Here is a 12,176-nt window from a genome sequence, read left to right as displayed (position 1 = left end):
TTGACTCATTGTTCGAAGAGATAGATATTGGATGATATGGAAGCTCTGTTTGTGGCATTCACATTCATATTTCTATCACTTGATATTGTAATCGAGGGACAAGCATGAATGTGTGAACCGCTGATTCAGTTGTTGCTGCATCATTAAGGGGCTGCAGCACAGGGTTTTACATATGAGGGTCCCCTTATGCCCTAAGCATTTTACCTGAATGTGTAGGTCTTGTGGGCTCGACAAGGCAACATCCTTCCATTAGGCATGAGTGGGGCAGTGACTTTGAAACCAGCTCCCTCCAAGACTACATCATGTTGCGAAGGACGACGTCCAGGTCTGTTCACACGATAATCGAAAGACAGCGTCTGCCCATAACTCAGTTGCTGGTTCCCAAGGAACCTGGCTGTAAAGGAAGTACACAGCAAACAAGGGATCAAAGGATAACATTTGCAAATAAAATTGTGCCACTGCCAAGCTTTCTTTGACTGGACCAGCCTTAGGCATGTGACAATGTAGCAGGACAGAGGACTTCAAGGGAACCTACCAGTATCAATGGCCTAAATCCCACTGATATTCAGTGGCCTCTAACTGCATGGTTAAGTGCTTACTTATTGATTACATTTTAATCCTGCTTTTCAGACAGAAGCTTGTCTTCCAAAGCAGCTAGTATCAACCAAAAATTATTAAAAACTTAATTGAATTTCAGTTTGATTTAAATATGTCTAGCTAACTCAGGTTTAGACTGCATCTTAACAGCTCTGAAGTTAGTTAGTCAAAAAGTTTCCTTGGGGCAGAGCAACAGCTCAGTAATAGGACACATGCTTTGCACACAAAAGGACTGAAGTTCCATCTTTGGCATCTCTGGGTAAAGCTGGAAGGCTCCTGTCTGAAACCCCAGAGAACTGCTGCCAGCCAGTAGACACTGACTCAGACAAGGCAGCTTCCTATGTGCCTATAAAAGTCGGTTCTTTCACCAAGAAAAGTAAATATGCTGTTAGACAAGCCTTCTCCAACCTGGTGCCTTCCCAATGTTTTGGACTACAACTCCTAGCATTCCTGACCACTGACCATGGTGGGTGGGGCTGATGGAAGCTGAAGTCCAAAACATCTGGGATGCACCAGTTGGGAAAGGCTGCATTAGCCTCCCTGTTCACCAGGACTAATTACTCAATAATGCATGTTTGTGTGTACTGTTAATATTAATAACTAGTCTAGTACTCAGTCTAGTCCTGGGCTCCCTCTGTATTAAGGAGGTCACTTTTGATGGTAAAATCCCTTACAGAAAAAACAGCCCTCCTGGCTCTCTCATGCTTTTCTTCTTAACCGTATAAGTTATTTTTTAAAGCTATTGGTAATCTCTTCACAGATGAGTTTTCTTGTAGATACTCTAGCCGTGAGGAAAGCAACACTCCAGCCATGGATTTCTCACTGAAGGGGGAAAAATGAATGGATCTATTGAAGAATGTCATTCAGGAAACCGTGAAGAGGCATTCTGGAAAACACCAACTGGTGCTCCCTCAACTACACTACTGTAGGGCACTTTCAGTGTACATTTAAAATAGGACATAAGCAAATTCTCCAGGTAAAGGTAAAGGTGTCCCCAACCAGTCGTGTCCAACTCTAGGGTGTGGTGCTCATCTCCATTTCTAAGCCGAAAAGCCAGCGCTGTCCGAAGACGCTTCCGTGGTCATGTGGCCGGCATGACTGAACACCGAGGTGCATGGAACGCTGTTACCTTTCCTGCCGAAGCGGTACCTATTTATCTACTTGCAATTTCTTGCTTTTGAACTGCTAGGTTGGCAGAAGCTGGGATTGAAGACGGGAGCTCACTCCGTCACGCGGCATTCGGGTCTCGAACTGCTGTCCTGCCAACCTTCCAGTCTGCAGTTCAGCGTCTTAACCATTAAGCCACCGCATCCCCTTAAATTCTCCAGAGTTAGGAGCAATTCCTATTCTAACATGAGTCTTGGCATCATCCAAATGCCAGCAAAGATAGGTGCTGGAATCTGCTATGTGTAAGTGGGACAACAGGTAAGAACATGTGACAATATTGGTAAATAACAAATACTGAAGCTATCTGGATGGTCCTGTTGGTTGCTCCTCTCCACTATGGGATATGGAAATACACACCCGGAGCCACAAAATAGATGGGATCTGGCCTTCTTGTTGCCACATAAATTTCCTTTTGATGTGAAGACCATTGGAGGTGCAAAGGGGACCCGTTTCCTTGAGCTTGCCAGCCCTCATCACCTGGAATATAAGGAAACCATAACTTATTGAACAGAGCTGGACATCCAATCCATCTGCACCAGCTGACTCAAGAAATGTGACTGGAGAAAAGCAATAACTGCTCTATTCACATTATGTAGTCAAAGTTGCATAGGGAAGAATAAGTCATGGCCAATAGCTAATTACCTTCACATCCCTCCCTCTTAGCTCATGCCAATACTACTGCTGCCATATGCTTTCCTATATTGTACAATAAAAGGTCACAGGAACTGTTTCTTTCTACAGTCAGCAGAATCAAGTGGTAATGCTTTCCCTGGATTGTAGTACCTCAGGCTGCAGGTGAGTGTTGAACGCCTGAATGCTACCCCACGGGGGGGCAGGGGGAAATCCCCACACAGAGAAAACTAGTATGTCAGGGCAAAGAGGTCATCCTAGCCTTGTCCCCAATATGCTTGGGTTTTTTATTTATTTTGTTTATTTTATTTATTAAATTTATTAATCGCCCATCTGGCTGGTTACCCAGCCACTCTGGGCGATGTACAACATATAATAAAACAGTTTAAAACAATAAAATTCTACAATAAAAACGTTTTCTAAAATACCCTAACCCACCCCAAATGCCTGCTTGAACAACCACGTTTTTAATGGACGACGGAAGATCATTAAAGAGGGGGCATGATGGAGTTCCTTAGGGAGGGAGTTCCACAGAGTCGGGGCCACCACAGAAAAGGCCCTCTCCCTCGTCCCCACCAGTCTAGCTGTCCTGGCTGATGAGACAGAGAGAAGGCCATCCGAGGCTGATCTTGTTAAGTGGCCTGTCTGGTGTTGCTGGAGGCACTCCTTAAGATAGGCTGGGCCGGAACCATATAGGGTTTTAAAGGTCAAAACCAACACCTTGAATCTTGCCCGGAAAACAACTGGTAACCAGTGCAACTCCTTCAGCACTGGAGTGATGTGATCTTGCCGGCAGCTGCCTTTAATCAGGCGAGCTGCAGCTTCTGAACCGTCTTCAAGGGTAACCCCACGTAGAGCGCATTACAGTAGTCTAAATGAGAGGAGACCAGGGCATGTACTACCGATGGGAGAAGATGGTCGGGAAGGAAGGGGCACAGCCACCGTATCAGATGGAATTGATACAGCGCTGTCTGGCTCACAGCTGACACCTGAGCCTCCATGGACAGCTGGGAGTCCAAAATGACCCCCAGGCTGCGGACCTGGTCTTTCAAGGGTAGCCGTACCCCATTCAGCACCAGGTCAACATCCCCTAGCCTCCTCTTGTCTCCCACCAAAAGTACCTCGGTCTTGTCAGGGTTCAGCTTCAGCTTATCCCTCCCCATCCAGCCACTCACCGTCTCCAGACATTTGGACAGCCAAACCTACCGCCAACCTTGGTGAAGATTTAAACGAGAGGTAGAGCTGTGTGTCATCTGCATACTGATGACACCGCACCTCAAACCTCCTGATGATAGCCCCCAGTGGCTTCACATAGATGTTAAATAGCATGGGGGAGAGGATGGAACCCTGTGGCACCCCACAAGTGAGTGGCCACAGGTCCGAAACCTCCTCTCCCAGTGCTACCCTCTGGTACCTGCCAGAGTTTCCTGTGTGCAAGGGGCTTTTTTCAGAAGCATTCAAATGTGCAGCCTTCACCTGCAGCATGAAGTTATGCACTCCAGAGCTGCAAAAACACAATCATTTTTCAGAGCCATTATTGTCTATGGTATGTGTACTCTCATCCCTATCATCTATGCTGACAGGTTTTTATAATGTTTCAGAAGCCTGCAAGTCCTGTTGGACCCAAGATGGCCATGGGACAAAAAGACATGGGCCATGTCTTTTTGGCCATGGGACATGGCCATGGGACAAAAGACATGAGTGCGTCCACCACACAAAACAATGCTTCTATTATTCCACCTTCATCTCCTGGAAAAAAAAAAATCTGATACTAGAAAAACTAGTTTTAGAAAAACTATTCTAAATTTGCTGATTGTATAAACTGGCTCTCAGTTGACCCAAGGCCAGCAGTAGGTATTTTTGCACTCTGCAAAGAGCCCCAGATCCATTTGCCTTCTGCCTTTACATTATGACTTTTCTCAATCAATGATTCAATGGCTTTGCCATTTCCCAACTGTTTTACCATTTCTTAATATTAGTGGAACCATTTTCTAGCAGAAAAGTAGACATGTGTCCATGCCGTAAGGTGTGTTAGGCAAGGCAATGGTACCACTGCATCTTATGATAGCAGATCCCATCAATTAAAAACCCAGAAGTGTAACCAAGGCTGTGAGAAACTAGTTGTGTCTTTTTGTCCTGGAGCCAATGTACATGGAAATGGGTTTTGAGGCAGTTCCATTTAAATACGGTTTTTCATTAAATCGGGTTGGCTCCTCCTGGGCAAACTGTAGCCAGTAATGCAGTGTATACATTTAAAAAAATCTGTTTGCATGGGGCAAACAAGTAGAACTGGCCGTCATAGGTGCAGGGAGTGAGGTGCGGGGAAGTGAGGAGGCGTGCTCTCCGCCCCCTCTCCGGGCTCAGTGAAGCTTTTAAAATCAGTGAGGCTCTGCATACCTTTGCACTTCCATACTTAACAGCCTCAGTATGCTTCCCTCCCCACACCTGCTCAGAGAATACTTAGAGGGACAGGCAGCGACTGAGCGCAGGGTCGAAACAGCATCCTTTCAAAGCCGCTCCCCACTCCTGTGCTCAGTGAATAGTTAAAGGGGCAGGCAGCAGGGCTGACTCCCATCCCCAAGGCAACGAGTTACTTCCGAGTAGACATAAGTCCCTGCCCATGCAACTCTTCCCTTCCACAAATTAGCACTGCTTCCACCAGCCTGCACTGAAGCCAGCTGAGTTCCCAAACTGCACTGAAGCCACTGTGACTGGAAAACCCACCACAACTAGAGTTTGTTTGTTTTTTAAACGGATTTAGGGCAAGAAACACCGCATGAGCTACAGAGAGGGGCATACGCCATCTGACATGAGTGACTTGGGGATGGAGCAGAACCAGAGTAAAAGCCTGGTGCAGATGAGCCCCTGGTTTCCTGTCCTGTCCAAGTTCAAAGGTTTAAGACAATTTTATCGTGTACCTGGCCATATGACATTCCTTACTGGCTCATAACTGTGTCTAATAAACAGGTCAGCTCCATTTTTTAATGAGCCAATAGCCCTTTTTGAGACCAAGGACCCATTTCATCTGAGACCCTCCTTGGTGCATCTTGCATTCTATCAGTTGTACTTTCTGGGAAGATGTGGGTGATGCTTATGTGAAACTCCAAAGCAGATGCTTTTCCTGCTAGATTAGAGCCAAACTAGATAGGATGGTGGCAGCTAGGTTTGACCTTTAGCTTCAGTAGAATTACATACATATATTTTTAAAAATCTCTAATCCTAATTATTAGCAAATGAACTTATCAGTTAAAATCTGGTGATAAAATCTGTATAAAGCCTAGGCAACGCTCTGATGTTTTGTTTTAAAGAAATCAAAACAATTAACACTCTGTTGTTGTGGGCGTGCCTGAAAAGTGAGGGAGAGCCTTGAAAGCTCACTTGAACCTCAAAGAGCACTTCAGTAAAATGCAAGCAAATAATAGGAGGGGATGTTATGCCAAATATGTTGGTGGAATGAAAAGGTTTGTCTGAATGGCAAGGGAGGATTTTGCTAACAACTGAATCTCACCAGAGGCCTGGTTAGCCATTACTTTTTCAGCTAGGTCTGAGTTGGTGGCTCAAGCTCATGTGACCTCTTGCCCCCTCTCTCTGGTAACATCTGACCCAGCTGAATATTAACATGCTGTCTGCATTTGGCCCCTCCACGAACTCTTGATCTAGGCCCAGACTGAAAGAGGGGGATGAATCATTCTGGGTACTGATAGACCCAGACGTTGGCTGGCTCAGATGTCCATTTACCTGAGGAAAGAAAGCAGGGCACCTGCAAGGCTCATTCCCCCTCACAGGGCCGGCCTTAGGGGTGGGCGAGCTGGGCGGTGGCCCGGGGCACCGAGCTGAGGGGGGTGCCAAGCTGAACTGGGTGGCTGTGATTTTTTTAATGTACTGTCTGCAGTGAGCTAGGGTGGCGAAAAGCAAGTGTCTATAACCTGTCTTTCAAGGTTCTACAGGTTGTTTGTGTGCTAACTACAAAAATGATCTTCCTTCAGTTAGCTTTAAAGTATGTTTCTTTTTCAGTTTCCACTTTGATATCATTAGCACTAGGTAAAAATCAGCTTTACTTTGAGGCAACATTACCAAGCACTTAGCACTTCAAATACTGTAAACACTATAAGCACTATATAAATAATTATAAAATAGATAAAATAAATAGATAAAATAAATAATGATAAAATCACCTGTAAGAGGTCAGCTGAATACCTTTTTATTCATATTTTTTCTTTATTATTTTTAAAGATAAAAATCATGGATATTCTACAATACCGAATGTTTACCCAAAGATAGGAACAGCTACAAAACAAAAACTACCTGTGTTAGTTCTGCTGTGTTGCATAGTGCACTGCCACTGCTCAGAACGTGGCTTTTTGAGCTCTGGCTTGTGCAAGCTGTAGCACAGTGGCTGAGAGACCAAGGTTTTGAGCCATGTCATTCTGGATGGACGTCACACCTGCACCAGGCCCCATAAATCCTCTGGGTGGCCCTGCAAAGCTGACTACAAGAAGGGGGACACCGAAGGCACCCCTCGCCCAGGGCGCTATTTATCCTAGGGCCGGCCCTGTCCCCTCACACTGGATTCACATAAGAATTAAGAAGAGCCATGCTAGATCAGACCAAAGGCCTCTCTAGTCCAGCATTCTGTGCCCACAGCGGCCACAGGATGTCTATGGGAAGTCCACGAGCAGGCCAAGTGTGCAACAGCAACCTCCCACTCATGTCCCTCAGCAACTGATACTGAGATCCCTACTGCCCCAAATACTGTAGTTACTGTATAGCCATCAGTCTACCCCTGCATCACTATGGTGCAAGCCCTATATGCTGAATATTGGCAATCAGAATGGCAACAGAGTAACATCAAAAGTGGTGATCATGCATAAAGGAAGAGGCAAACCAAAGGGAAGTTTTTACCTTGCCCGAAAGTAGAGGTGATTTTATGGATGCTATAATTTTCCGCACTAGAGCATGTAGGTGAGTGTCCATAACAGAAACATCGAGAACAGCCCTCCGGATTTCCTGCATCTAGGTTATAATAGCCCTTCCTGCAGCTGTGTGAGAAAGAAATCAACACATCATATGATCGTTCTCTTGTGCATTCATAGCTGCATAGAAAGGTGACATATTTCCATTCCAGACATCTTGGCCTCATCTGCTGTGATAGAATAGCTTAGTGTCACTCACTGCACACAGAGGCAGTCCAGAATGCACAGAAATTGGATTTTAGTCTGGGCTACGATCTGGTAAAAATGTGGATTTGAGCAGTAGGGTACTAAGCTCAGCACAGCCTATATATGTGCCATTTTGGTTGTGTGAGACCTCAGCATAAGGGCTAGGAACATGTTAAGTGTAGTACATGAACATGTTAAGTACACATTTTAAACGCACAGCGTAAAACAGCCATAAGTGCATGGAGGAGCTCTATCAACAGTGATTAGACACGAGAGCTAAATTGAAATTCTACATTCAGATGTGGTATAAGTTATGTGATGATTCGGAGAAATAAGAGGGGTGAGTCATCAGCCACCTTCATGCCCTGCCTGTGTTAGCCTTCAGCAGGCACCTGGCTGACTGCTATTGGAAACGGAATGCTGATATGATCTACCAAGAAAATTTGTATGCTTTGCTTTCAGGAGGAAAACAAAACATCTGAGATTCTGCAAAGAACTCATATCATCCTTTGTAGCACAATCACAGACATGCAGATGCAAAGATCCCTGGTCTTTGGATTACCTGAAATGAATGTGTACACTTTCAAAGGATGCCAGAGCCTGATGGAATTAGATAACCTAGCTCACACATGGAAGCCCTTTGAAGGCCGTGTGTGAGTCTCTGTATCAAGGACAGGCTCCCAAAGAGCCTTCTGCCCATACATGTCTCAGAGAAGGGTGTAGTGTCTGGTCTAAAAGGTACAAAATGTACCCAAGATTTAAGATAGGTCTGGATTGGATATCACCATGTAGCTTCACCTGCTCTGACATGGCTCAGCTCTCAAAGAGCCGTAATTAGCAAGAGTTCCCCTCTCTCCTGAACACAAACAATGCTGGGTCTGTCTCTGGCAAGCAGTTCAGCCTGGGGCACACTTTGTTAGTGACACAAAGGTTTGGCAGGCATTGGTTGCTCTTGGCCTCTTCAGTAGAATTCAATCCATTGCATGCATGTAGGCTGCCCAAAGAGGTTATAGAAACATCCTCAGGATTTTAAAGAAAAGGTTGGGCAAGAACTGATCAAAGATACCTTGGATGCAGGATGTCCTGTCCTAGGACTATTGGCTTAGCAAGTGACTAGATTAAGGGCGGTTTCATTGCTTACATGGCAACAGACCTGGTCACAACACCATGAGAACATTCAAGACAAGTAGGAACTACAGTAAATCCCAGCTTTCTAAGAGCAGAATGACACATTATCAGAAACATGGCAGCCTCGTGTCAGTTTCCCTCCTTCCCCTTCATAATATATAGTTCAACTTACCTTATACCCAGAAGTCACCATATGGAGCATTTCCACACTCCTGCCAGCCAACAATGCTGACTTTTTTGTCCGTAGCTCTGCATTTCTGATCATGTGCAGTTCTATCCTGGCAACTGTGCATGTCAGATACACAAACAGCTCACAAACCTGCTTCTCTCATTCACACATAACCTATTCAGGTGTACAACTAAATTAACCATTCCAACTCTTAGAGAGCTGGTGTGGTGCAGTGGTTGGAGTGTTACCCTAGGATTGGGGGAGCCAAGTAGAAATCCCCACTCAGCCATGAAACTCACTGGGCCAGTCATTTTATCTCAGCCTTAACCTACCTCACAGGATGAAATGGAGGGGGGGGATGTACATGCCTTGAGCTCCCCTGGAGGAAAGGTGGGATATAAATATAATAAAAATATATAAAACACATTTCTGTGTCATCAGCAGGCTATGCTGTTTATGATCAGCTATTCAGCATCTCTCAGAGCTTCTCTACACGAGCAATTTATTGCACGCTCATGATTGGTCACTCATGGAAGTTAGTGGGTCATTTACATGACATCGTCAGCCTCCAGGATATCTTCCTCACTTTCCCCCCGTTTATTCCGCTTTCAAAAATATTGGAGATAATGTGAAAAGGGATGTTATTCCAATCTATTGGCTGTGTGAAATGCCGATGTAGCATTATAATGCATGATAATGGCAGCACCATCTAGTGGCTGTAAACTGAAACACACAAAAACATGTAGAACTTACTAAGACTTTCCTCAATTCAAATCATGTGTCCGCCATGTAAAAGAGCCATTGCAATCCCTCAAAGAACCCGAAAGTAGAAAGCCCCAGTAAGGATGTGGTTTTTTGGCTTAATGTAGAGAAGCTCTCACTCTCCAAGAGGAACAAAATGCAAGCAGAGAGCCTTGGAGGCAAAAGCTTTATGGTCAATAATAGCAATCTCAAAGGATCGGGCACTCTGAACATCCATCCTTACTGGAGTCAAAAGGCACTGGTGATTGCCAGATAGTACTGTGGTCACGTGCCCTCTGAGGAATACCAGGTCCAAATTGCACAAAAAAGGAAATACAAACGTTGTATTTAGAACTCTTTATGCAAATATGCTACATTTTATGTAATCTTTCAGTGCTTAGCACAATTTAGTTGGCTGTGTGATTCAGGTTTTCAAAGGATTTTGGCAGGTTTCGGTGGTGGTGATTGTTTAATTTGTTCTCTAATGTTGTGTTATACTCTTACTGCTTTGTGTTTTGTATTTAAGAATATACACATGTTTGTTTTGGTTCTTTAATTAACAGAAAGACAGAGGCAGCAAAGGGCAAGTTTGGGATGGAAAAGCAGGAATGGAAAAGAGATTGAGAATAGGTGGGCAGTAGAGGTATATAGGTAGGAAAGAGTAGCAATGATAGCAGAAGATCATAATGTTATATAGGGATTGAAAACCCTCTTCTTGGCCCCTGGGAGTTCTCTGTCCAGTCAGGCATGTAGGGCTGGCCCTATTATTAGACAAAGTGAGGCAGCTGCCTCATACAGCAGATTTTGGGTGTCATGAAAGGGCAGCAAATTGTTAGGTATTTAATTTGTTATAATTGTATTTTTACTGCCAGGGCTGGGAAGAGGTACTTGTGGATTTTTCTGCTTCATATGCCAAAATAACTTGGCTGGTTTGGGGTACTATGCACCTGGGGGTTGGACTCGATGGTCTTGTAGGCCCCTTCCAACCCTACTATTTATTCTATGATTGACCTGGATGGATATGGGGGGTGTCACCTGCTGCTCCGCCTCAGGCCCTGCAGACATTACAGGTCTACATTTCCAAATATTTCTGAAACCACATCTCTTCCTTAGTGGAAACTGAAGGCATCCAAAATACTAACACTATATACTATATATATACTATATAACACTATATACTATATATATACACTATATATTCCATGCTTGCACAGTGACCCTGATCCACATAGCTTTGATTACTAAAGACTCAGAGAGAAAGCTACATTTTTCTGTGGGTTTATGTGCTAAAAGAAATGACAGTTTGAGCCGCTGAGTGGATTCCTTGATGATGCCATCTTTGAGCAAAACAAAAGCAAAAGCCTTTAGCCATAGGAACTTGTGTGCACACACCTGTCACATCGATCTCCTGCAACTGCCACCTTGCAGATGCAACGTCCTGAAATACATTGCCCTGCGCTTCCCGCAGGATCGCAATCACACCCAGAGATCCTGAGAAAAATGAAAAAACATTTTCAAACTGGGAAATAATGATTCACATGAGGATCAACAAGCAAAGGTTTCTAAAAGAAGGCTTCTGTTTCTGATTGGAGAGAAGATTGGAAGTACTTCCCTTATCCCAGAAGTGACTAGGTTTTGGGGAGGGAAAAAAAAACCAGAAGTAGTCTTCCTTTCCAAATAGTACTAATTTATGTTATTTATGTATTACATTGCTATACTACCCATTAGACAAAGCTCTCTGGATGGTTTATAAGACAGAGGATAAACCATAAAACACAATAGCACAGTAAAACATAATATAAAAACCACAAGTTTAACACAGAATAAAACCAAAGTAGTAATCAAGATAAAAGCCAGCAGCAGTGCAAAGAACTAAAAACACACTAACACAATTTTTTAAACCGACTGGTTAAAAAGCCCGGGAAAATAAAAGGGTCTTCACCTGGAACTGAAAAGCCCACAATGTAGGTGCCAGGTGAGCCTCTCTGGGGTGGTCATTCCACAATCGGGGTGCCACAGCTGAAAAGGCCCTCTCCTTAGTAGCCACCTACCTCACTTCATTCAGCGGGGGCACCCATAAGATTTAGGGCTACCCCTAGGAATGGAGAGATCTGTCTATGTCTGGTTCATGCCACTTTTGCACATGTTCACTCATAAGTCCGCCTGTCCCATTTCCGTATTAATCTGCGATTTTTAAAAAGTGTATTTAAATACCTATCAAATACCTATTTTTAAATGTCGCTTCTCTCAAAATATGCATTTCTAGATCTATTTTCTCTCAAAATACACATTAATAATTTAATCTGATATGTGTTTTGAGCCAAATTTGCATTCCAGCATTAGGGAAGTACAGTGGGTAGCTATGTTCCAATTTATACGTTAGTCCAGGAGGTGCAGATCAGGTCAGTTCACACTGGAATTTGCAAAGATGGAATTCCTCAGGCATCACTTGCCACATCACACAATCAACAGATCACATGCACAAACTGTTCCTGGATTATACCACTTCAAAAGGCGCTTGTGCAGGGCCAGGATTGAGTCCTCCCCCACAGGAAAAACTCTATGCACAAAGAAAAATAGCGTGT

General features: G+C 44.2%; 1 protein-coding gene across 5 annotated transcripts in view; it reads right to left on the bottom strand.

The window, feature by feature from the left end:
• LAMC2 (laminin subunit gamma 2) overlaps positions 1–12,176 on the bottom strand; it is an 86,602-nt gene that overhangs the window by 35,899 nt on the left and 38,527 nt on the right. For all 5 annotated transcript variants that reach the window (XM_084851323.1, XM_084851322.1, XM_084851324.1 and 2 more), the window contains 4 exons: positions 10,984–11,082; positions 7,297–7,433; positions 2,122–2,241; positions 205–394 (listed from right to left, as the gene is read on the bottom strand). In XM_084851323.1, coding sequence (XP_084707449.1) covers positions 205–394; positions 2,122–2,241; positions 7,297–7,433; positions 10,984–11,082 — 546 coding nt within the window. The remainder of the gene's footprint in view (positions 1–204; positions 395–2,121; positions 2,242–7,296; positions 7,434–10,983; positions 11,083–12,176) is intronic.

Source organism: Heloderma suspectum, chromosome 4 (assembly GCF_057233095.1).
Source record: "Heloderma suspectum isolate Gila_16-S chromosome 4, 16-S_ref, whole genome shotgun sequence".
Taxonomy (NCBI): domain Eukaryota; kingdom Metazoa; phylum Chordata; class Lepidosauria; order Squamata; family Helodermatidae; genus Heloderma; species Heloderma suspectum.
This window is presented reverse-complemented; position numbering and strand designations above follow the sequence as displayed.